The following is a 21,662-nucleotide window of genomic DNA, read 5'->3' as shown; positions in this document are numbered from 1 at the left end:
TCTCTCTCTCTCTCTCTCTCTCTCTCTCTGTCTCTCTCTCTCTCTCTCTCCTAATTTTTCACCTCATTTTACTTAGTCCTTTCCTTTGTGCTTATTTTATTCTTCCTTGTGTCCAGTTCCTTCTAAATATGTCCTCTCAACTATCACACTGCAAGCTCCATGAGGGCAAGATCAGTGGTATATCTGTCTTGCTAGCCTTAGCTCAAGGCTTTGATTATTCAATTAAATATGGGCAAATAAATTCAACAACCAAAATCCTTTCAAACTTGAAATTCAGTGGGGAAAAAAATAAATAGAAGGATCCTTTCTGGCTCCTCTGGGTTTGCTTGTTATTTTGGACAAGTTATCCAATCTCCATGGGCCCCAGCCTCTGAATATATAAAATAAGGACACAAATACTCTTGCCTCGCTCCATTACCCAGCTATGCCATGGTGCTGGCAAACTAGTGGAAAAGGCCAATGCTCCCCACGGGGTATGGAGGGAGAGATATGCCATCTTGGATAGCCAGACACATGTGACACGGGGCAGCTAGGAAAGAGAGACCCTCCTAAGTGTGAGTGTGACTCTTCCTACCTCTCCTTATATCCCATGTGGAAGAAACTTAGACCTCCAAGAGTGATGATCAACTCAAAGACCATCAAAAATTCTCCCTGCTAGACGGTAGTTGCAAAGCAGCTACTCTAACCTTTTCTAATTTTTAGAGAAGTAAGTCGACACCTGGAGATAGGACGAGACTTGGCCATGATCACAAAGCAAGTTAGTCACAAAATAATGATTGGAATCCGAGTCTTGTGCTTCCTCGTGTGAGTCCAGGATGAAAGGTGCATTATTACAGCTGGAGACAGAAGGCTTCTCACTTGTCAATGGACCTTGAGTGGTGTTCCCAAAAGGCAGTGTTCCCAAGGGCTTATGCACTTTAACAACAATTCACTGAGTAGCTGGCCTTGAACACAGGAAGATTTAGGTAGGTCCAGCTTCTGATGCATAGTCCAGGTGACCCTGGGGAACTCATTTAACTCTTCATTGCTCTTGGCTGTTCTCTAAGGTCATAAGTTACATGGAAGATGCTGACCCGTATTGGTAGTAAGAATTTCCTCACTAGGGAGTTCTCTAGATCAATAACGTTCAACTCAAACAGAAACGGGGATCACTAAACTGTACATAAGGAATCCTGGGAGCAACATATTGATTTCAAAAACCACATGTTAGCATTAACTATATTCTATTGTGTCTTTATTTTTTTGTGGTGAAATATTTCCCAATGGCATTTGCATCTGGTTCAAACCATCTTGGGAACTGTATAGTTGGAAAATCTTGAACCCCTAAAAACTACATTACCCAAACTTCCTTTCTGTATTACCTAGAATGCTTTTCCTTTTGTCTACTTTGCATGGTCAAGTTTTGTATAAGTTCTGAGGCTTTCTCTTTTGGTCTGGGGAGTGGGCTGGTTAGTACCTTTTTAGTTAGCTTTTTATGTTAGTTTATTATTAATAAAAATGTTTAAAATTAATATTTAGTATTTTGCATATTTCTTTTAATCTCTACAGAATGTTATCATTGCATTTGGCACCTTTGGTTTAGGGATGAATTCCAGAGTGATACGGGGCCCCTGCTGCCTAGGCTGAGTGTTTGAGGCATCTGGCTTAGATCAATGAAATCCCAGGTCCAGTCCCTATCTCTGTCTTAACGACAATGAATCACATTATTCATAGAGCACTTTGAAGTTTTCCAAAGCACTTTTCCTATTACAAACCTATGAGTTGGCGACGTACCTGTTATTATTAGCATTCCCATTTTACAGATGAAGAAACTAAGTTTCAGAGTATTTAAGAGATCTGCCAAATGTTACACAGCTAATAGGTGACTGAGCCAAGATTTTAGCCAGGCCTGAACCCCAGGGTCAGCAAAGACAAACATGAAAGTCATATGAGGTTCTTTAAATACACTCCAAATTGTTCTGTATATACCTCGTTTATGTATATTTGTTTGCATGCTGTCTCCCCCAGTAGTGTCAATGTGAAAGCAATACTATTTTTGTCTTTCTTTTCATTCCCACTACTTAACAAATGCTAGCTTCTTGAGACAGCTAGGTGGCTGGGTGTATAGAGAGCCAGGTCTGAAGTTGGGAGGGCCTGAGTTCAAATTTGACCTCGGGCTCTTCCTGGCTGTAGAACCCTGGGTAAATCACTAAATCCCAATTGCCTGGCCCTTACTGCTCTCCTGCCTTGGAATCAATAGTATCAAGATAGATTTAGGTAAGGGTTTAGAAAAAAAAATGTTAGCTGACTGGCTTTAGCCAAAATACATATTTGAATGAGCCTCTACCAGTCTGTTGATTCATTTCACTAACACACAAACACGAGATACAATGCTAGCCCAGGCCCAGAGATCTAACATCCTTTGCCAAGGAACACTGGCCAAAACACAGATCCTGATTTGGGCTTCTTCTCTATAGGCTTTTCCCAGCATTCAGCAACCTTTCCCCTAGGGTTTATGGCTGAGTGCTTCCTCCTCTCTCCTCCTCCCTCCTCCCCCCAGAGCCAAGTTTTCTCAGCCTTCCAAAGTGATAAATAGCTAATCTGTTCCACTTACCATACAAACATACTAATGAGAAAGGAGGTAGGAGCTCCCTGTTCCCTCTCTTCACTTTCTAGGCCACAAAGGAGCTTCAGCTGTATTAAAATGAAAAGATCTGAATTCCAGGCCTGGCTCCAACATTTACCAAGCTACGTGAACCTGGGCAGGTCATTTCTCCTCTTTTAAGTTTCAATAATTGCTATTTGTTCTTTCTACTATATCACTGTAAACCTCCAAAACATATGTTAAGTACCAACTTGTATAAATGAAATAAAATAACAGATGAACTGGTATAAACATAATCTGTATGAGATCTCTTCGGTAATCCAAGAAAAACTATTAAGTCTAAAGTAAAACATGTCTCTTTGAAAAGTAAATTCTAAGAATATTACACAAAAATGAATCTTATCTCATAAAAAAAAGCATGCCAACTCCTGCCTTAACCCAAAGGAGAAATCTCAAAAAATGTAATTTCAGACCTTGAGGTAGATTCAAAGAAAAATATTTGTGTAGGCAAGGGTGGGTGTTGAATTTGGTCTATGCACATGGTTTTTTTTTTCCTCTCTCTTTTAAATCTCTTTTGGGGTTTGATTTTTAGGCTTTTTCCTCCTCTCCTTGCCCACCCAAACCTCTGAGGTTCCTTATGGGTAGAGTAAAAATAGGATGGGTAACATCCCTCCTTCCCTGCTCTAACCATCCCTCCTAACCTCCTCCAATCATCTCTCCTGCCCTGCTCTAAACATCCCTCCTGTCCTCCTCTAACTATCCCTCTTACCCTGCTCTAAGCATCCCTCCTAACCTCCTCCAACTATCCTTTCTGCCCTCCTCTAACTATCCCTCCTACCCTGCTCTAACCATCCCTCCTGCCCTCTCACCGTGAGGATGTTGTACTCGCCAGCAGGGAAGTTGACACTGGTAGACACCAAGCCTGTCTCAGCATCAATGGTGAAGGCTTCTTCATAGTTCTCCTCAATGCTATAGGATACTTTGCCATTGGGGCCTTCATCATGGTCGGAGGCCACCAGTCTATACACGGGCCCTGGTACAGGAGAGTCTTGCCGCTCTGGGAGACGGATTTTGAAGCGTTTGTGGGAGAAAGTGGGTGAGTTGTCATTGACATCCAAGACACGCACTACTACTCTAGAAGTAGACTGCAGGCTTGGCTTGCCATTATCTTGTACAGCCACCTGGAAGCAGATAGTCATGGAATTACTCAAAAGCAGTAGGCCCTTTCTCAGATCTGCAATGACTATTTTTGACAGCTTGCAACTAGGAAGCAGGGAACCAGGAAAGAAAGGAGGATGAGGCATAGAAGGAACTACATAGAATCAAAGACTCCTAGACATGGAAAGAGGCTTTGAGGTCCTTCTAGCCAATGAATGAATCCCCCATTTCCATTCAAAAAACTTTAGTGATGGAGATCTCACTGCCTCACATCGTAAACCATTCCATTGACAGGTAGCTTTATTTTAAGGTAGTCTATCCCCTTACTGAGCCTCTCTGATTCACTGGATGAAATCCAATGATGGAAAACATGCCACTTCCAAGGTAGCTCATTTCCTCCTGTCCTCCTCTCCAGCTGCTAGTCTGTGCTTCAACCACAAGGAAGAATTTTCTAACTGAGCAGACCAAAAGGAAAATAGGTTGTTTACCATTCATTTTTTTTTTAGTCTCCTCAGTGATTAGTTTTTACTTTTTTTCATTTGTTTGTTTAGTCTTATTAAATAGGCTTAGGAAGACTTTCCTTGTATTGAGTACAAATAAGCCCCTTTACCCCAATTCTACTCTTTGGAATCAAGCAGGAAAAAAAAAATTTTTTTAAAGGTTGGATGGTACCATAGAATACATACTGGTTTGGGAGTCAGAGGATTTGGGCCCAAGTACTGGCTAAGTCTCATCTATACAACCTCAGACAAGGCCCTTAACCTCTGACTTAGTTTTCTCACCTGTAAAATGAAAGCATTGGGCTAAATGATCCCTAAGGTCTCTCCTAAAATCCAATCTCTCTTCTACATTAAAATTTTTTTTAATACTTAAAGAGAAGTTAACATGTTCCTTGCCCATCCCAAGTCTTCTCCAGGCAAATAATTTATCTATTCCTTTTAACAGAATAACTCTCATAGAATATAGTTTTCAGTCTCTTCACCATCCAGCACTTAGTATGGTGATTGGTACATGGTACCACATGGATAACACCAGACCCTTAATTAATACTTGCTGATTTGGCCATCCTGACTGCTCTGCTCTGAATACACTCCAGTTTGTCAATATCTTTTCTATAAAAATCACATTAACTTTTTGGGGCAGCTATATTGTATAGTTGACACATATTGAGCTTGTGCTGACTAAATGTCATAATTATTTATTAAATGTCCATAATTACTAAAAAAAACCTATGCTTTCTGTAAATGAAGAGACATATTAATTAATTCTAACTTTGCCACTATTATTCTTCCTCTTTGGAAGTCTCAGTTCCCTCTTCTACAAAATGTGCAGGTTAGAGCCAGGCCTGGAGTTAGGAGGTCCTGGGTCCAAACCTGGCCTCAGATACTTCCTGGCTGTGTGACCCTGGGCAAGTCACTTAACTCTCATTGTCTAGCCCTTACTGCTCTTCTGCCTTGAAACCAATACACAGTATTGATTCTAAGGCGGTATGTAAGGGTTTAAAAACAAATAAATAAATAAATAAAATAAAATGTCCAGGGTGGACAAGCTGACTTCTAAAATTCTCTCCAAGTTATAGTCTAAGCTTCAACAATAAGGAAGAATTTTCTAATAGGGGAGACCAATAGGAGAATAGGTTGTTTTGGGGTTTTTTTTTACTCCCCTCAGTGATCAATTTTTACCTTTTTTTTTTTTTACAATTTAGTCTTATTAATATGCTTAGCTTTTTACATTATAAACATTTACATATTACTCCCACTTTATGAGAAGTCTCTTGTAACAGAGAAAAACAATGAAGTAAAACAAATGCCAATATTCTCATCTGATAGTATATGCAATAGGCTACATCTGTAGTATCATTCCCCCACCTCCCAATTTTCTTAATTAGCAGAAATCTATTTTCTCTCCCTCCTACCCTCTACCCTATTGAAAAAATAAAAGCAAATGTCTTATAATAAGTATGCATTTAATATTAATGGTTCATAAATAGGGCAAGTCAATATAATAAAAATGACACTGTTACCCATATTAATTTGTTTATTCAATATCTTTTGAAATGGCAAACTCCCCATCACTACAGGTGTTCAAGTATAGACTATTTGTCTTGCTTTTGCAGCAGGTTTTGCACACAGGCGTTGCACTAGATGACCTCTGAGGCCCCTTCCAACTGTGTGATTTTATGATATAGAAGATAGTTGGATGGGGAGTAAAGAATAAGGAGGAAAGAGAATTCCACTTGCTAAAGGGATCCCAGGACATATCAAAGATAAAGGTCATTATAGATAGAGAAGGAAAAGGATGAGTAGAGATTGAATGGGGATGGGTTGTTTCCCTCCCAAGAGATCCAATTTCTGCTGATTTCTTTGGCCTCCACGGTGCCTGGTCCCAGTCCTTCCCCTCCTCCAATCTAGAGGTACCAGAGGATCTAACCTAGTTGTGATGATTCAGGACCTACATGACCCCACTCAGAGTTCCAACATGTCCTAGCCTGGCCCCTTCTTTCCCATCCCCTGGAGAATTCTACAAATCAATCCTACTTAATTACTCTCCTTGTTATTACCCACCTCCAGGATATGTTCAGCCTTGTTCTCACGATCCAGCTGTCGAGCTGTGGAAAGGAGACCTGGTGGGGAAGAGATGGAGATAGAAAATAATCCTGTGAGCACTGGGACTCCCTCCTTAGAGGCACTTCTGGGAAAGCCAGATCAAGCTCTGATGTGGAATTCTGTTGGTATGCCAGTGCTGACAAGAGGCAAAGAAAAAAAGAAGGAAAAGAGGGAAAGGGAAAGCTCCCCAAGGAATCAGGTTCTAGAAATAGCTGCTCTGTCCTTTTATCAGGAGTGCACTTCTCCTCACTACATAATATATCGCAAGGAAGGCAAACGGTTGAGGTTCTGGATTCTGGGCCAGAAAAGTGAAAAGCGTTAACGAACCAGGGACCATAGGATCCAGAAGCCATAGGGACTAAACCTCTTTAGCGATCCCTCATTACTGAGGGGGCCTTTCATCAGCAAAGAAGGAACAAAGAAACCTGAAAGTATAATTATGATTACATGTGTCCATGCCTATGACTATTTCATATACATGTTTTATTTGAATGCAAGCATATGTACGTATGTGTATCTATTCTTATAGATACATAGGCTTTGAAAGTTCCCCAAAAATTTGTTTTGCATTACTATACATATTTGTAATGGGTCTTTCTAGCCTTTGCAATGGGTAGGGCAGAGAGAGGGAAGAAATCGAGAATTCAGAACTGAAAATATTTTAAATTGTATTTAAAAAAGATACCCACTTTCCTTAGACATCCTTCTACTGGTATAGGTTGCAATCCCTTCATATCATTTCATTCTGTCTAGTTCTTTTCCATGTTTTCCCATCTATGCTCCATAGAGGATACATCCAACAAGATAAGATAGTGGTCTTTCTTCATGCTGGTCTCTTACTGCATCAGGGTTCCAGTCAAGCACTTGGCTGTCCATCTGCTCTCTCTCACAACATGAACTGTTCATCTCTGCATTCTTGCTCCATGATGAGCTCACCTCCTTTTTTAGTCAAAGCTGGCATGTAGCTTCCCAAATCTTTGGGTTTTTCCTTCAACTTAGTGAGGACTGTAGCTTCTCCTGTAGCTAGCTAGTCAGGGGCCCCGGATGTTCTCAGAGCCCATCCAGAGGACTTGCCCTCGGGTCTAGGGTTCCGTCTCCTCGTATTCCATGGATCCTTGAAATCCAACTAGAGATTCCAAGCCTCCCAGACAGACTTTCCTGATCCCAGAATCAACTTAGTCCTCTGATTTAAGTGATCTATTGCATCCCTGACCATAATTTCTTCCTCTTTTATTGTCCCCACTCTAGGTGCCTTTTCCTGACACCCAATCATTCCTTGTTTTCAAACACTCAAAACTACCAGAGCACATTCTCTAGAATTCTTTAGTCAGAAGAGAAAGAGAATATGTAAGCTCAGAATGAACAAACCAGGAGAAGGTCATTAGAATATACATACTAAAATAGCTACCAATCTCAGACCATGAAGCCCCAAACTTCCTAAAGATCCTCTGCTAATGTTTCCCAAGGCTCAGCTTGGACATCTTGATTTCCCCAGGCCAGGGTTAAGCCACTGTGACAGATATATCTTCTCCCCTAAAGTGATTTTAGGATTCACCCAATTAGGTTCTCAGAAGTCACATCGTTAGTCCAATGACTAATTCTTCCAATTGCAGGCTGATGCTTAGCCACTCAAGAAGGGTGTGTGAATCCACCCCATTATTTTTATGTAAACCCTTAGCTAACTAGAAAACTAACTGCAGCTGCCCTACCAAAAGACAAAGGAGGAAATGCAAATGAGAAATTTATTTTCAAAGCCATTTCCCATGACCTCAAAACCAAAATAATGCAACCTAAGCCAGGAAGCTTTCAAAGTTCACAAAAGGAGGAGAGCCTCATTCCATATGTCCTCTCAGTTTGTTATTTGTCCTAAAGGATATGGCCGGCTCTAGAAAATCACCTGTGAAAGCCTACAAGTCCCCAGCTTGTATTTTCATGGAAGTCATTTTCCCCATACACGTTTTCTATCCATGAGAAAACTGGCCTGCAAATGGGAGTTCTTCTTAGAAGTCTTCCTTCTTTTATAAATTTACTGATACATTTTGTTTTGATATAACAGCATTCCAACAAAGACTCAAACATATCTCTGCCCCATCCCAATCTATTCCTCAAGTAATTAACAGAAAGAAAGGATGCGTCCTTTGACTTCAATCACATGCTACTAATGTTGACCACTGTATTCAACTTGAATTTTGTTGCCTTTTAATGTCGACTATATTTAAATTGTTGTAGTCTTAGTAGCCTTGAGAGTGCATTGTTATGTGTTTTATTAATGGTTCCAGTAGTGATTTTTTTTCCATTCCTTGAGAATCTTCCCTTTTTGAGAGTTCTTTCAGATAGGTGAATGCCTTTAAAATTCTATTGTCTCCAACATGGATTTCTTCTTTTAGCAGGTCCTGACATTTCCTCTTAACTTAATCTTCTTGAATATGTTCTAGTATGTTTGCATAATACTTCTTTATTAATGCATAAATGGACTGTGTACTTGCACATGTCTATGGACATATGCATTGTGTATATGGGTATGCATGTGCATATTACATGGATGGATTTGGTTACATACATCTGTGAGGATCTATTCTGGACATGTGTATTTATAAGGCGTGACTATATAGTAGTAAGATTGATGTCAATCTCATATGCACATACACATAGATGCTGGGTATGAATAAGGCAGCTAGGTAACATGATAGGTAGAATGATGGACCTAAAGTCAGGAAGACATGAGTTCAAATCCAGCCTCAGAAATTAGTTGTGTGGCCCTGGGCAAATCGTTTAATCTCTTTCTGCCTCATTTTCCTCATCTTTAGGTTTTATTTTTTAAATAGCATCTACCCCGCTCCCCTGGCTTGTTAGGAGAATCAAATGAGATAATATAATAAAATGCTTAACAAACCTTCAAGCCCTATATAAATGTGAGTTATATATGACCATAGATTTTATATACATATATGTGTATATAGTTGTTGGGTTCAATTGTATCCAACTCTTCATGACCCCATTTGGGGTTTTCTTGGTAAAGATATTAGAGTGGTTTGCCATTTCCTTTTCCAAGTTCATTTGACAGATGAGGAAAGAGAGGAAAATAAGGTTAGGTTAACTTGTTTAGGGTCACATAGCTAGTAAGTGTCTGAGATCAAATTTGAACTCAGAAAGATAAGTTTTCCTGACTCCAGGCCTATCACTCAATCTCACTCTCTCTCTCTCTCTCTCTCTCTCTCTCTGCCTTTTCTCTCTCTTTCTTCTTCCCTCTCTCCACTCCCTCCCTCCTTCTCTCTCTCCCTCTCTCTCTTTCTCTCTCTCTTATACATATATATCCTATGTGTATATATATACCCAGTATATATATTAAAATCATACATATATATACATATGTATATGTATGTATATAAAATCATAGATTTAAAGCTAGAAGGTATCTAAGAGGTCATCTTGCAATTTTTCTCATTTTATAGATAAGGAAAATGAGGCTGAGAGAGGCCATGTCACAAGGTCACACAGCTAGATCCTTATCCGAGATGGGATCTGAATTCAGGTCTTCCTGACCCCAAGCCCACCACTGTCTCCACTGGACCATTCACTTAATTTCTTTTTTTTTTTTAAACCCTTATACTTCGGTGTATTGTCTCATAGGTGGAAGAGTGGTAAGGGTGGGCAATGGGGATCAAGTGACTTGCCCAGGGTCACACAGCTGGGAAGTGGCTGAGGTCGGGATCGAACCTAGGACCTCCTGTCTCTAGGCCTGACTCTCACTCCACTGACATTCACTTAATTTCTAATGGCTTTGGGATCACAGAGTCTGGGTGAGCTCTCAGGGTAGAGCTCATGTACAAAGGGACAAACAGAGTTCTACAAGCACGTCTAGCACTTCTGTACTGAGGAAAGGAAGATGAGGCAGGATGTCCTCTCCTACCTTCAGCCTGAAAGTGCTGAGTCTGAATAAGTGAGCCCACTTCCTTATTTCTCCACCTGACACAGCCCAAACCGCTTCTTCATCCCTGTCTCTGAGCACGCTTTGTGTGCCTGGGTGTATGTAACTGTGAGTGTAAATGTTAGTGCATGTATGCACTTGCTCAGGCAGCATCAGACACCCAGGGTAAAGGCCCTGGGGAGATTGGCTCAGTGCTTCCAATCTTGGCCTGTTTTCACTACAACCAGCCCAGGCAATTTGCAACCCCATTCAAATGCCCCCAGAGCAGCAAGCTAAGCCTCTAAGAGCGTGTTGAACTTGGGGATGTTATCTTAGTCAGTAAAGAAGAGGGGAAACATCAGGGTGTTTCTGGGTAATCGTGGCTGACTGTCCTTCAGAGAGGACTTTGACAGAACTAAACAATTCACGATTTAGGTAGAGCTTCGAATGAGTTCTTCCTTTCCAAGGCCAAGATTCCGTATTTGATCAATTCTGGGATCCAAGAAGCTCTTTTGGTTCCAAGCAGAGTTGATACTATCTCTCAACACAGATGTAATAGGAAGTATCCTCCCACCCCTACCACCCTGTGTTTTACAACTGACTTAACTTCCCTGCTGAACAAAAGTGGTCAAAGAAGCTGTGAGTGGGCAGGAGGAACAGTGACCCCATGGCTAAGGAGGGGAAAGAAAGCAGGAAGGTGATAAAATGCGAGTAGGAGGCTGAACTTCACCTTTAGGTGCTAACCGTTCAATGACTCTTTATCTTTATATTTATTATTTAATTTTTTTAACCCTTTTCTTCTGTCTTTGAATCAATGCTGTGTATTGGGTCCAAGGCAGAAAAATGGTAAGGGCTAGTCAATGAAGGTTAAAGGACTTGCCCAGGTTACTTACACAGCTAGAAAGTCTCTGAGGTCAAATTTGAACCCAGGACCTCCTGTCTCTAGGTTTGACTCTCAATCCACTGAACCATCTAGTCATCTCAACTACCTTTTTGCAGAGTCCAGGGTCCTAAGAGCAGGTATCAAAGATGTTGGGATTAGATGCTAAGAATAGAGGAAAATTTCCCCCTCCACCTCCACCATAGGACAGAGATGATAACAGGGGTATGGAGGTTCAGGGGAAGAAAGGAGGTTCAGTGAATAACAAGAAGTTTGCAAAGTACTTTATATTCATCATCTGATTTGATCCTCAAAGCAGTCCTATGCAGGAAATGATACTATTAGCTCCATTTTACAGATGAAGAAACTGAGGCAGAGAGGGTAAGAGACTTGGCCAGGATCACACAGCTGCTTAGATCTGAGGTAGATTTCAAACCCAGGGCTTCTTGACTCTGAGTTCAGCACTCTGGCCACCAAACCACAATGATAAAGATTCAATAAAAGGGGGTGATGGAGGACTCAATGCCAGTCCACAGAGATTAAGTATTTAGGATAGGATTTATTTATATCTTAAAATGGCATTCTTCTCATTCTTTCTGACCTCAAGACTGACAGAGCCCATTACCACCATCATTACCAGTTGGGGTGGGGGACCCTGGATCCTCCATATTTAGGTCCAAGGTGAAAAAGGCAGTGGGAGAGGCACGTAGGTTCTGGCTCTCTGCCAGCTCCATGGCCTTGGGGTCGCTGTTAGAAGAGGAGGAAGAAGTAAGGAAAAGGAAGAAAATATCAAGTTGAAACAGATCTAGCCCATTGTTCCCAGATCACCTAACCCAGCCCAGCCCATCTCAGAGCACAGGGGGAGGAGACAGAGGAGAGGAGGGGAAGGCTGATGGAGAGATGGATCATGGAAGTTCTGCAGTTATAGCCTGAGGAGTGCAGCATAGAAGAGCTCAACGGGATGGACACATGTCTTCATCCCTTCCAGGGCCTAATGATTGCTCCTATACCTCTCTTCCCACCTTTCTCTCTCCTCCCTCCTATTTTCTCTCTTTCCCTTTGTCTCCCTCTTGTTCTCTGTAACTTCTGTATGGAGGGTCTAATAGTCTATGGCACTGGATGAGTGAGGGGAAAAGACCACAGCCTACAACCACTCTCTGACCCTCAAAATAGCTACCCAATTGTCCAGTGGGGCCACTGTTGGTCCTTCCTCCTCCTTTTCATCTCTTTTCTTCTCCTTCCCTACCTTCATCTAACCTTTTCCCCTTCTCTTTCTGCTCATTCTCCTTTTTTCACTCTCTTTCTCCACATACACTTCCCTCACAGTTTTTATCTGTCACTCAGGTGCCACCATCTAGACTTGCTTCCAACTCCCAGTAAGGGGCATGTCCATGGTCACCCCATAGAGGGGAAAAGACTGACCTCCTTTTTCAGGGAATGGGAACAGAGAAAAGAGGTTAGGCTAAAAGCAATAGAATGCCTGCTCCTTGAGAACTCTGCTTTTGGGGAATAGCCTGCAAAGCCCAAAGGTAGAACTTCCTCCGTGGCCCACTTGGCTCTCAGAACAGGGTTCCAAAGAGCCCTATCTTCACCGTACTCTTCTCTCTTCAGCTTTGCCCTCCTTCTCATTCCTCAGACTCCCAGTTGAAAAGCCTATGCCTCCTGTTTCTCATGGGAAGGGGGTGACTTCAGGACTGGTGTGACCACCTTCATGGAACATGTAGGGGTCATGAGGCCTGTTTCCTCAAATCACATCAGTCACATTCAGACCCACAAGAACCCTCTGCATCTCTAGAATCCACCAAAGGCTCATGCTTTCCTTGAGGCAGATGAGCAAACAAGTCCACTCAGATGAGCTAATTTTTCAGTCACAAATACATTGGCTGCAAAGTTGGGACTAGAATCCAGGTCTCCTGACTCCCAGCCTGGTGATTTTTTCTGCTAAAACCATCCTGCATTAATGTGACATTTTATATTTTATGAGATGTTTTCTTGGTCCCTGAGCCAGAAGCGGGGTCATCATCAGTTGGAAGACAGAGGAATTGCTTAATGTCTCCTTAATCACAGGTACAAGGATAGAGTATACTCTAAAGAGATGGTGTCTGGTATATATGCACATGCATATGCCTAGCCATGCTAGGAACACAGACTTTCACCAACACCATCTAAAATCCCCAAGGCTTTGTCTGCATTGAGGGTCTAACGATTTATGCATTAGACAGACAAAAAGCAAAAACCACATTCTATGCCACTGCCTGATCCTCCAAACAACTACTCAATTGTCCATTTATTCCACCTTCATGTTTAATCACATCATATACAAACACAGAGGGACACACTCACATACAAATCTAAACACTAACCTGCCCCCTACAAATATACAAGTCAGGACCCCAAAAAACCTTCAAAGGCATCAAGTTCTATCCTCTTTTCTACAGAAGAGAAGAGAAAAGGAAAGAGGCCAAGTGAGGTGGACAGAATCATCCAATTAGAACTAGGACTGACTAAAGAGCTCTCATCTGGAAAAGATATTCAACTTGTGTTTTGGGGTCTCAGATGGAAAGACTAGGGTCAATGGATGGAATAATAGTCTCTGAGATACCACTTAGTCTAAGCCCCTCATTTTATACATGAGGTACTAAGGCCCAGAAAGGAATGATTTGCCCATAGTAACACAAAGTTACTATGCAGCACTGCATTACTATGGCACTTTTAAAGGAAAAAACTCCTAACATAACTGTCCAAAAGTAGAATGGTTCATCCATCCCAGGGGGTAGCAAACTGCTGGTCACCAAAGAATAGATAGCTGTTTACTGGTATCTGAAGAGGTCACAGCTCAAGCACAAATTAATTAGGCTATGTGGCTTTGGAGATCCCTTTGGAAGTCTACAATTTCATGACCTCCAAAACATTTTGATTTTTGTTCCTTTAATGGCACTTCAGAATCACAAAAACACAGAATCTCAGGGTTGGAAGAGACCTCAGGGGCCATGGAGCTCATCCCACAATTTAAGAACTATCCCTCCACTAACATATCTAACAAGTAAGTGGTTCAAGCTTTGGCTTGAAGGCCTCCACTGAGGACCTGGAAATTATCTAGTTCCACTTTGGGACAGCTTTAATGGTTAGGAAGTTTTTTCTCCTGATTCCAAGCCTAAATTTGCTTCACCTCAACTTTTACCAATTAGTCCAAAGAGCTGCTTTCTCAGACCAAAGAGAAAGCATCTAATTTCCCTTACTCATGGTAGCACTTCTACTGCCTAAAGCCAGTGATCATGTCCTGCCTAGGTATTCTAGCTCACTATCTTGTATTACAGTTGCTTTATGCACAGCTTGTCCTTTCTAAACCAAGGGTTCTTAAGATGGGATCGATGATTTTTTTGTAAACTCTTAATAACAACTCTAAGACAGAAGAGCAAGGACTAAACAAATGGGATTAGGTGACTTGCCTAGGGTCACATAGCCAGGGACCTCTGGATTTAAAAAATATATATCTTTATAACTATATTTTAATATTATTAGAATCCTTTACAATCTTAGTTTTTATCTTATACATTTTAATTTTGTTGTTGTTGTTGTTGTTGTTTTTCAGTCACCTGTAGAAACAGTTTTTGACAATTGTTTTCTGCCATTTTAGGATTCAGATTTTCTCCCTCCCTTCCCCAACCTTGCCTTGAGGTGGTAAATAGTCCAATATGGGTCATACCCGTATTCTCATGCAATACATATTTCCTTATTGCTCATGTCATGATAGAAGACACATATAACACACACAATAAAAATCTCATGAAGGAAATAAAGTGAAAGATGGCATGCTTTGATTCTGCACTCAGACTCCAACAGCTCCTTCTTTGGCTCTGAATCAAATTTTCATCATAAGTCCCTTATGGCTATCTTGGAAACTTGCTTCGTTATCTTATACATTTAAAAACACTATTTTAAGAAGGGTGCCATGGATTTAATAATTCTGCCAAAGAAGCCCATGATGCAGAAAAGGGTAAAGAAACCCTGTCCTGACCCACGAGCTCCTCAAGATGAGGGACCACGTCCAGTTGATCATGATATCCCCCTCACCCCAGAGCACTGGGCTTACACATAGTGTGTGTCTGACACAGGCTTGATGGATAGTCAATAAAGGATTTGGAATAATTATGATGATAGGAAAGATGGATGGGAACATGTTCCTTTATGTCAGCCCCTGGGGTAGGCAACGAATCTTCCAAATCCATTTCTGGTGGCATGTTTGAGTTTTTTGCACAGAGCAGATTCTATTGCATTTTGAAACACACACCCTTCGGTAATGTCCTGAAGATTACCTCTTCTCACTTCAGTTGGGTGGGAAGAAGACCAGGAACATCTCTGCCCTGCAGGGAGCTGTGCCAAACACCCCTGTCAAGAAGCTGTTGACAGTAAACAGAACTTGGCCCTGGGGAAGCTGGGGAGAATGAACGGTCCCCAGTTTCACAAGTAAGAAATCTTCCCCACCCCATGGAAGGAAGAGGAGGTGTAGGTAAGACTAGCAAGAAGCCTGGCAAACCTTAAAGGGCTGATTCCAAACCAAGCTGATGTTCCCCTCCAAAACTCACTCATTTTTCCTTTCAGCTTCCTCATTTCTGTCTATGGTGGCACTATTCACCAGGTTTCCAATGTTTTTTGGAACCTTTTTTTTCATTGAATACCTAGTATCCAGGCAGTTACCAAGTTGTAGTAATTCTATTTCTAAAATCTATCTCCTTCCTGCATTGCTCCTGCCACCACCCTGGCATGGGCCCTCTTGGCCACTTGCCACTATTGCAAGAACCTCCTTTATAGGTCTTATTGCCTGTAGGCTTCCCCCCACCCTCCCCTCTTTAAATTTATCTTTTGAACTGCTGACAGAATAATCTTCCTTAATTGTAGGTCTAGTCATGTTACTCTTCTGCTCACAAATCTCCATTAGCTCCCTATTGCCTACTGAGTAAAGTTAACAAATGTTTGCCAGGCTAAAAAAAGATTAGTTGCCTAATTTCTACCAATACTTTTGGTCCTTCTCTCATACTAGTCTTTTATGTTCCTCTAGAGCAGTGATTCCTAAAGTGGGCGCTACCACCCCCCCAGTTAGGTGCTGCAGCAATCTAGGGAGGCGGTGATGGCCACAGGTGCATTTGGGGGCAGTGAATAACTGTAAGGGCGCGGTGATAGTATGTGACAGAGGGCGCTAAGTTTTTTTCTGGAAAGGGGGCAGTAGGCCAAAAAAGTTTGGGAACCACTGCTCTAGAGGAAGAACAAGATCACTACACTACACACCAAGACAGGACACTAATTCAATCCCTGAAATGGCTGAGCCAAGGGAAAAGCTGCAGGAGGGTAGAGGGGCTCCTTTGGGGCTAGGCTGCCCTTCAGGTGGCAGCATGGCAGAGAAGAAAGAGGGTCTAGATTTGGAACCAGGAGATCTTAGTTCAAATCCCAGCTCTCCTACTTGCTACCTGTGTGCCCATAGTAAATAAACTTGTAATGGGTTTTAGCTTTCTCATCTACAAAATGAGTGGGTTGGACAAGGTGAACTCTACCCTCCTGGCTCTAAATCTATACTCCTGTGATATAATCCTATGATCTGTGATTTACAAAATTGGACATATCACTTCTCAATAAGCCTCAGTTTCTTCATCTGTGAACAAGGGACAGAATTTGTAGCACCTCCTGTATAGAGCTGTTGTGAAGAAAGTACTTTGTTATAAAATGATGAGGGATGGTGAGGATGATCATGAACATGATGATGAAGAAAACCACATACATTATTCTCTTTGCTACAATAACCTGCCCTCATGAAGTTTTAAGTCATTTCTAATAGTAGGGATAGGCCACAAGGAGTCATCCATACTCTTGAATCTCTTTCCGAACTGTTCCTGACATGTATGAGCATAATGGCCAGAAGATTAAGGTAGTCTTTGGCTGGGTTTAGGACTCAATCTAAAGCAAGAATTTGGGTTCATTTTGAGACATAGGTTATGGTTCAGTCTGAAGCAAGGATTAGGGTTCATGCTTGAATAAGGGTTTGGGCTCAATCTGGGGCCAGGGCTTGGAATTCAGGCTGGGATAAGGATCTTGGATTGGGGTTCAGCCTGAGGCAAGGGTCTGGACTAATTCACTGGGCTTGGTTCATTTCAATTTTAAAAAGTGACTTCGTTTTGCTGAGATCCTGAAGATAATAAGGCTCTGTGCCATGTTAGCCTACCCCAGGGAGAAGTGTGCCTTGAGGATCCCAAAGTTCTTAGCTAGGTTGGTAGATAGATATAAAGGAAATTGTATAGAGTCCTTACCTGTCAGAGAGTTAATGACAAAGAATCCCAAATTATTCCCACTGACGATATGGAATGTCAGTTTCCCTTGGGAGACAGTGTCTGGATCCCAGGCATCAAGCTGAAGAACAGAAGTGTTCATGGGGGCATCTTCTTTGACCGAAGGGTAGTAGACAGGCCTTGACATCTGGGGTGGGTTGTCATTAGTATCCATGACTTCAATATAGACTTCAGTCACAGAGGAGAGGGGCACAGATCCTTGATCCACAGCCAATACTGTTAGCCAGTAGTGAGGGGAGAACTCTCGGTCCAGAGGCATCATGGTTTGGATCATCCCTATGAAATAAGCGAAAGTCTTTAACCAGGACCTAGACTTGCATTAGGTGTCATGGAATCACAAAGTTAGGAGGGATCTTAGATTATAAAATGTCAGAGTTGAAAGGAACCTTAGAATACGAAATATAGAAAACTAGATCTGGGAGACTTTACATAATAGAACATCTGAGCTGAAAGAGACTTTAGAATATAGAATACAGGCTGCTAGAGCTAGCAGGAAGTATAAAACATGGAATATTAGAGCTGAGAGGGACCTTTGAAAACACAACAACAGAGCTGGGATGGAACTTAGAAAATAGAGATCATTAGAACTCAAAGGGTCCTTAGAAACAAATCTATTCCAATCCCCTCCCATCTCAAAGACTAGGAAACTAAGACGCACAGTTTGGAAGTAACCTGGCAAGCCAGATCTCCTAACTTCTAGCCCAGGACCCTTTCTATTGTATTGTGATGCCTACCTGTGTCCCGATCAATGCTGAAAGTGGCAAGGTCAGTGCCATCACGTAAGAAGTACTGGATTACCCCATCCTGGCCAAAGTCAGCATCCTGAGCAGTGACTGACATCACTAGTGTCCCAGGGAGGCTGTTCTCTTCTACTTGGCCCTGGTACACAAAGGAGGCAAATCGAGGAGGATACAAGTTCTCATTCACATCCAGAACTGTTACTTGTACATGGCAAGATGCCCCACGGGCCATGGGCTTTCCACCATCGCTAGCCCATAGGCTCAAATTATACCAAGTCTTTTTTTCAAAGTCCAGCTCTCGCTCCAGGCTCAACGCTCCTGTTAGTGGATCCAGGCCAAAAGTTCCCTGAGCGTTATCCATCAATGTATACTTCACCTCTCCCCCAGGGCCCAGGTCTGGGTCAAAGGCCTCCAGAAAGGTTAGGACAGTCCCCAGGGGCAGATCCTCAGGGACTTTCACTTGACTCAGTTCTGGGATGCATTGTGGAGTGTTGTCATTGACATCACTTAGTGTCACCACTAGGTCTGTGATAGAAAAGAGCTGATGACCCACCTTTGCCTGGTCTCGTGCCTCTACCTTGAGCACATACTGAGACTGTGATTCCCTATCCAAAGGCCCTGTGACCACCACCTCACCAGTGAGAGTATGAACAGAAAATTTATCTGTGGGGCTCAGCAGGGTGTAGCAGACTCTTCCATTATCATCATTGTCAGCATCTTCTGCTTTCATCTGGGCGATTGTGGTTCCCATTTCAATATCCTCTCGGATCTCTACCTGGTATCCACCAGGGGGGAATCTAGGTGTGTTATCATTCTCATCCCCCACATTCACTGCCAGCTGCTTCCAAGTTGATTTCTGGGGAGTGCCAAGGTCATACACAGTCACGTTGAGGATATAGAAACTGGTGGTCTCATGATCCAAGGGAGCAGCCACCTTGAGCAGTCCCGTTTCCAATTCTACATCAAAACGGCTCTCTTCATTGCCCTCCGCAAGGACATAGACTAGTTTTCCATTGAAGCCAGTGTCAAGGTCAGAAGCAGCCAGGTGTGCAAGAGTAGTATTAACGGGGACACCCTCCAAGACGTCAATGGACTGGGGGAAGTGGTCCTCAAATTGAGGGCTGTGGTGGTTGATGTGAAATGTGCTTAAGGAGGTAAACTCCTCAGAACTAGGCTCCTGGATCTGAGATCCAACAGAATGGATGATGGTCTCTGTGAGATGCTTCAGCACACCTGTTTCCTCACATTGCACATGGACTGGAGAGCCTGAGGCCACTATAGTGACATTCAAAGATGTGGGCAAGGCATAATTATCCCCATCTGAGGCAGTTATTTCCAAGAAATAACGCTGACCAGGAGGAAGACCCTTAAAAGAACGTTTGAGGGAAACCACTCCAGAGAAATGGTTCAGATCAAAATACTCCAACTCATTGCCAGACACAATCTCATACCTCAGGTTCAGAAGTTCGTCCATGTCTATGGCTGAGAGGGTGACTACTGTTTCTCCCACCCGTAAGTCCCAAGGGACGGTACCACTGCAGTTGGCATTCTCAAACATTGGTTGGTTGTCATTTAGATTATTGAGCATGAGTGAGATGGAAACTTCACTCTCCCGATTGAATGGAGATCCCCAGTCTGATGCCCAGACCCGGAAAGTATAAAGCCTCTGCATGAGCTCATAATCCATCAGTTTGGTGATGGAGATGACCCCCAAGTAGGGGTCTATGGTAAAAGGGACAGCTCTCGGGCTAGTAATAGAATAAGTGACAAAGCCATTCTCCCCATGGTCTTGATCTGTGGCAGTAACAGTTAGGATGCTGGTTCCAGGAGGAAGATTTTCATCAAATGTGCCATGGTAAGAAGACTGAGAAAAGACAGGGGCATGATTGTTACAGTCAATGATGTCAATCACCACAGTAGTGGAAGCCTGACCCAAAGTGGTTCCAATGTGTAGTTGGTATCTGGCTCGATCATGGAAGTCCATCAACCTCGTGGTGGTTATCAGCCCAGTTCGAGAATTAATCTTGAATCCTGAGCTCTCTGAGGTAGGCTTCAGAATGTATTGCAGACTTGGGAAGGCTGGAGTGACTTTAACCACCACAACACGACTGCCTGGAGGAGAAACTTCACTGAGCTGGACTCTATAAATGGCCTTCTCAAACCTGGCTGAGGTTAATTTGGAAGGAGGTAAGTGGATGCCTCTGATTTGGGAATACAAAGGTGGCTTTCCTCTACCTTTGGCCTGAAGACTAAGGTTGAATCCATGACGATATTCTAACCAATCAATGTCTTTGATGGATACTAATGAAAACTTGTTGCTCCCAACATATGATCTGATAACTTTGAAATGCTTCCCTGGATCTCCATCTACAATGTTCACTGTTTCAACCCCAGCTTCTGAGCCATTCGCATCCACCACAAGTGTGGCATAGGCATTGTCCCCAGCATCATCCTGTGATGTCATCACTACTGAAGAAATAGCTGGTGGTTTCTTGGGGGATGGATCCACCTGGATTACCAGAGAGGCCAGGTTGCCGAATCCATTGCCTTCAGAGATCTTTCGCATGCGGTCCACGGCCAGCACCTGAAGCTCATGCCTCCCTTTCCAGGTAGCGTTGAGTTTTCGGGTCACAGTCACTACACCACTGGTGGGATGGACTGTGAACAGCTCTGACCGGGCATTGAAGGCATAATAGAAGTCGGCATTCTGGCCTAGGTCAGCATCAGTAGCACTTACCATGCAGATGGCACTTTTGAGAGGAGTGTCTTCAGGAATGGCAACTTTATAGGATGGGGGAGAGAACAATGGTTTTAAGTCATTTTGATCTAAGATGTGGACCAGCACATGAGTTTCTGCTTCATACCCCAAAGTCTGTTCTGTGGCTTGAATGACAAGAGTGTAGCTATCACGAACCTCCCGGTTCAGAATTGCTGTGTTGCCACTTTTGGTCCTTATCCTCAGAAAGCAGAAATTGCCCACTACGTGCTCCTCGGTTTTAAAGATACCAGCCAGATCTCCTGAGACTATGCGGTATCTCACCACTAGCTGGGACTCTGCCAAGTAGAGACCCATCTTGCCAAGACTCTCCACGTAGGTCTTAGGAGCCGAGTTCTCAAAGATGGTGGCATTGTACAGGGGGTGAGTGAAGTGCAAGGATGATGAACTGGGGCTCTCCTGGAGCCTCTGACAGGACAAGCAGCAAAGCAGGAGAAGTGCAAAACCTAACTCTACGATGGCCATCGTGAGGAATCACCTGAGTGGAAACAGAAATAGATATGAGTCAAGGGGAAAGAGCCCCAGTGGAAAAAATTTAGCATGAAATAATTAAGTGCAATAAAAGGAGAGAAAGATGTAATGGACAAGAACATTCAATATTTGACACTACAAAATCCATTTGAACAATTTGGCTCCACAACCTACAGGATAAAATATAAACTCTTCAGTTTAG

General features: G+C 42.6%; 1 protein-coding gene across 1 annotated transcript in view; it reads right to left on the bottom strand.

The window, feature by feature from the left end:
• The window catches only part of FAT2 (FAT atypical cadherin 2), a 49,939-nt gene extending 28,485 nt beyond the window's left edge, over positions 1 to 21,454 (bottom strand). Inside the window, exons 1-4 of the mRNA XM_044659858.1 lie at positions 18,208 to 21,454; positions 17,435 to 17,749; positions 6,307 to 6,365; positions 3,454 to 3,765 (exon numbers count right to left, since the gene is read on the bottom strand). Of these exons, the coding sequence (XP_044515793.1) occupies positions 3,454 to 3,765; positions 6,307 to 6,365; positions 17,435 to 17,749; positions 18,208 to 21,454 (3,933 nt within the window). The remainder of the gene's footprint in view (positions 1 to 3,453; positions 3,766 to 6,306; positions 6,366 to 17,434; positions 17,750 to 18,207) is intronic.
• Between the last annotated feature and the right edge of the window lie 208 nt (positions 21,455 to 21,662).

Source organism: Gracilinanus agilis, chromosome 2 (assembly GCF_016433145.1).
Source record: "Gracilinanus agilis isolate LMUSP501 chromosome 2, AgileGrace, whole genome shotgun sequence".
In the NCBI taxonomy this organism is placed as follows: domain Eukaryota; kingdom Metazoa; phylum Chordata; class Mammalia; order Didelphimorphia; family Didelphidae; genus Gracilinanus; species Gracilinanus agilis.
Note: the sequence above shows the minus strand (reverse complement) of the source record. Positions and strands in the feature narration are given on the sequence as shown.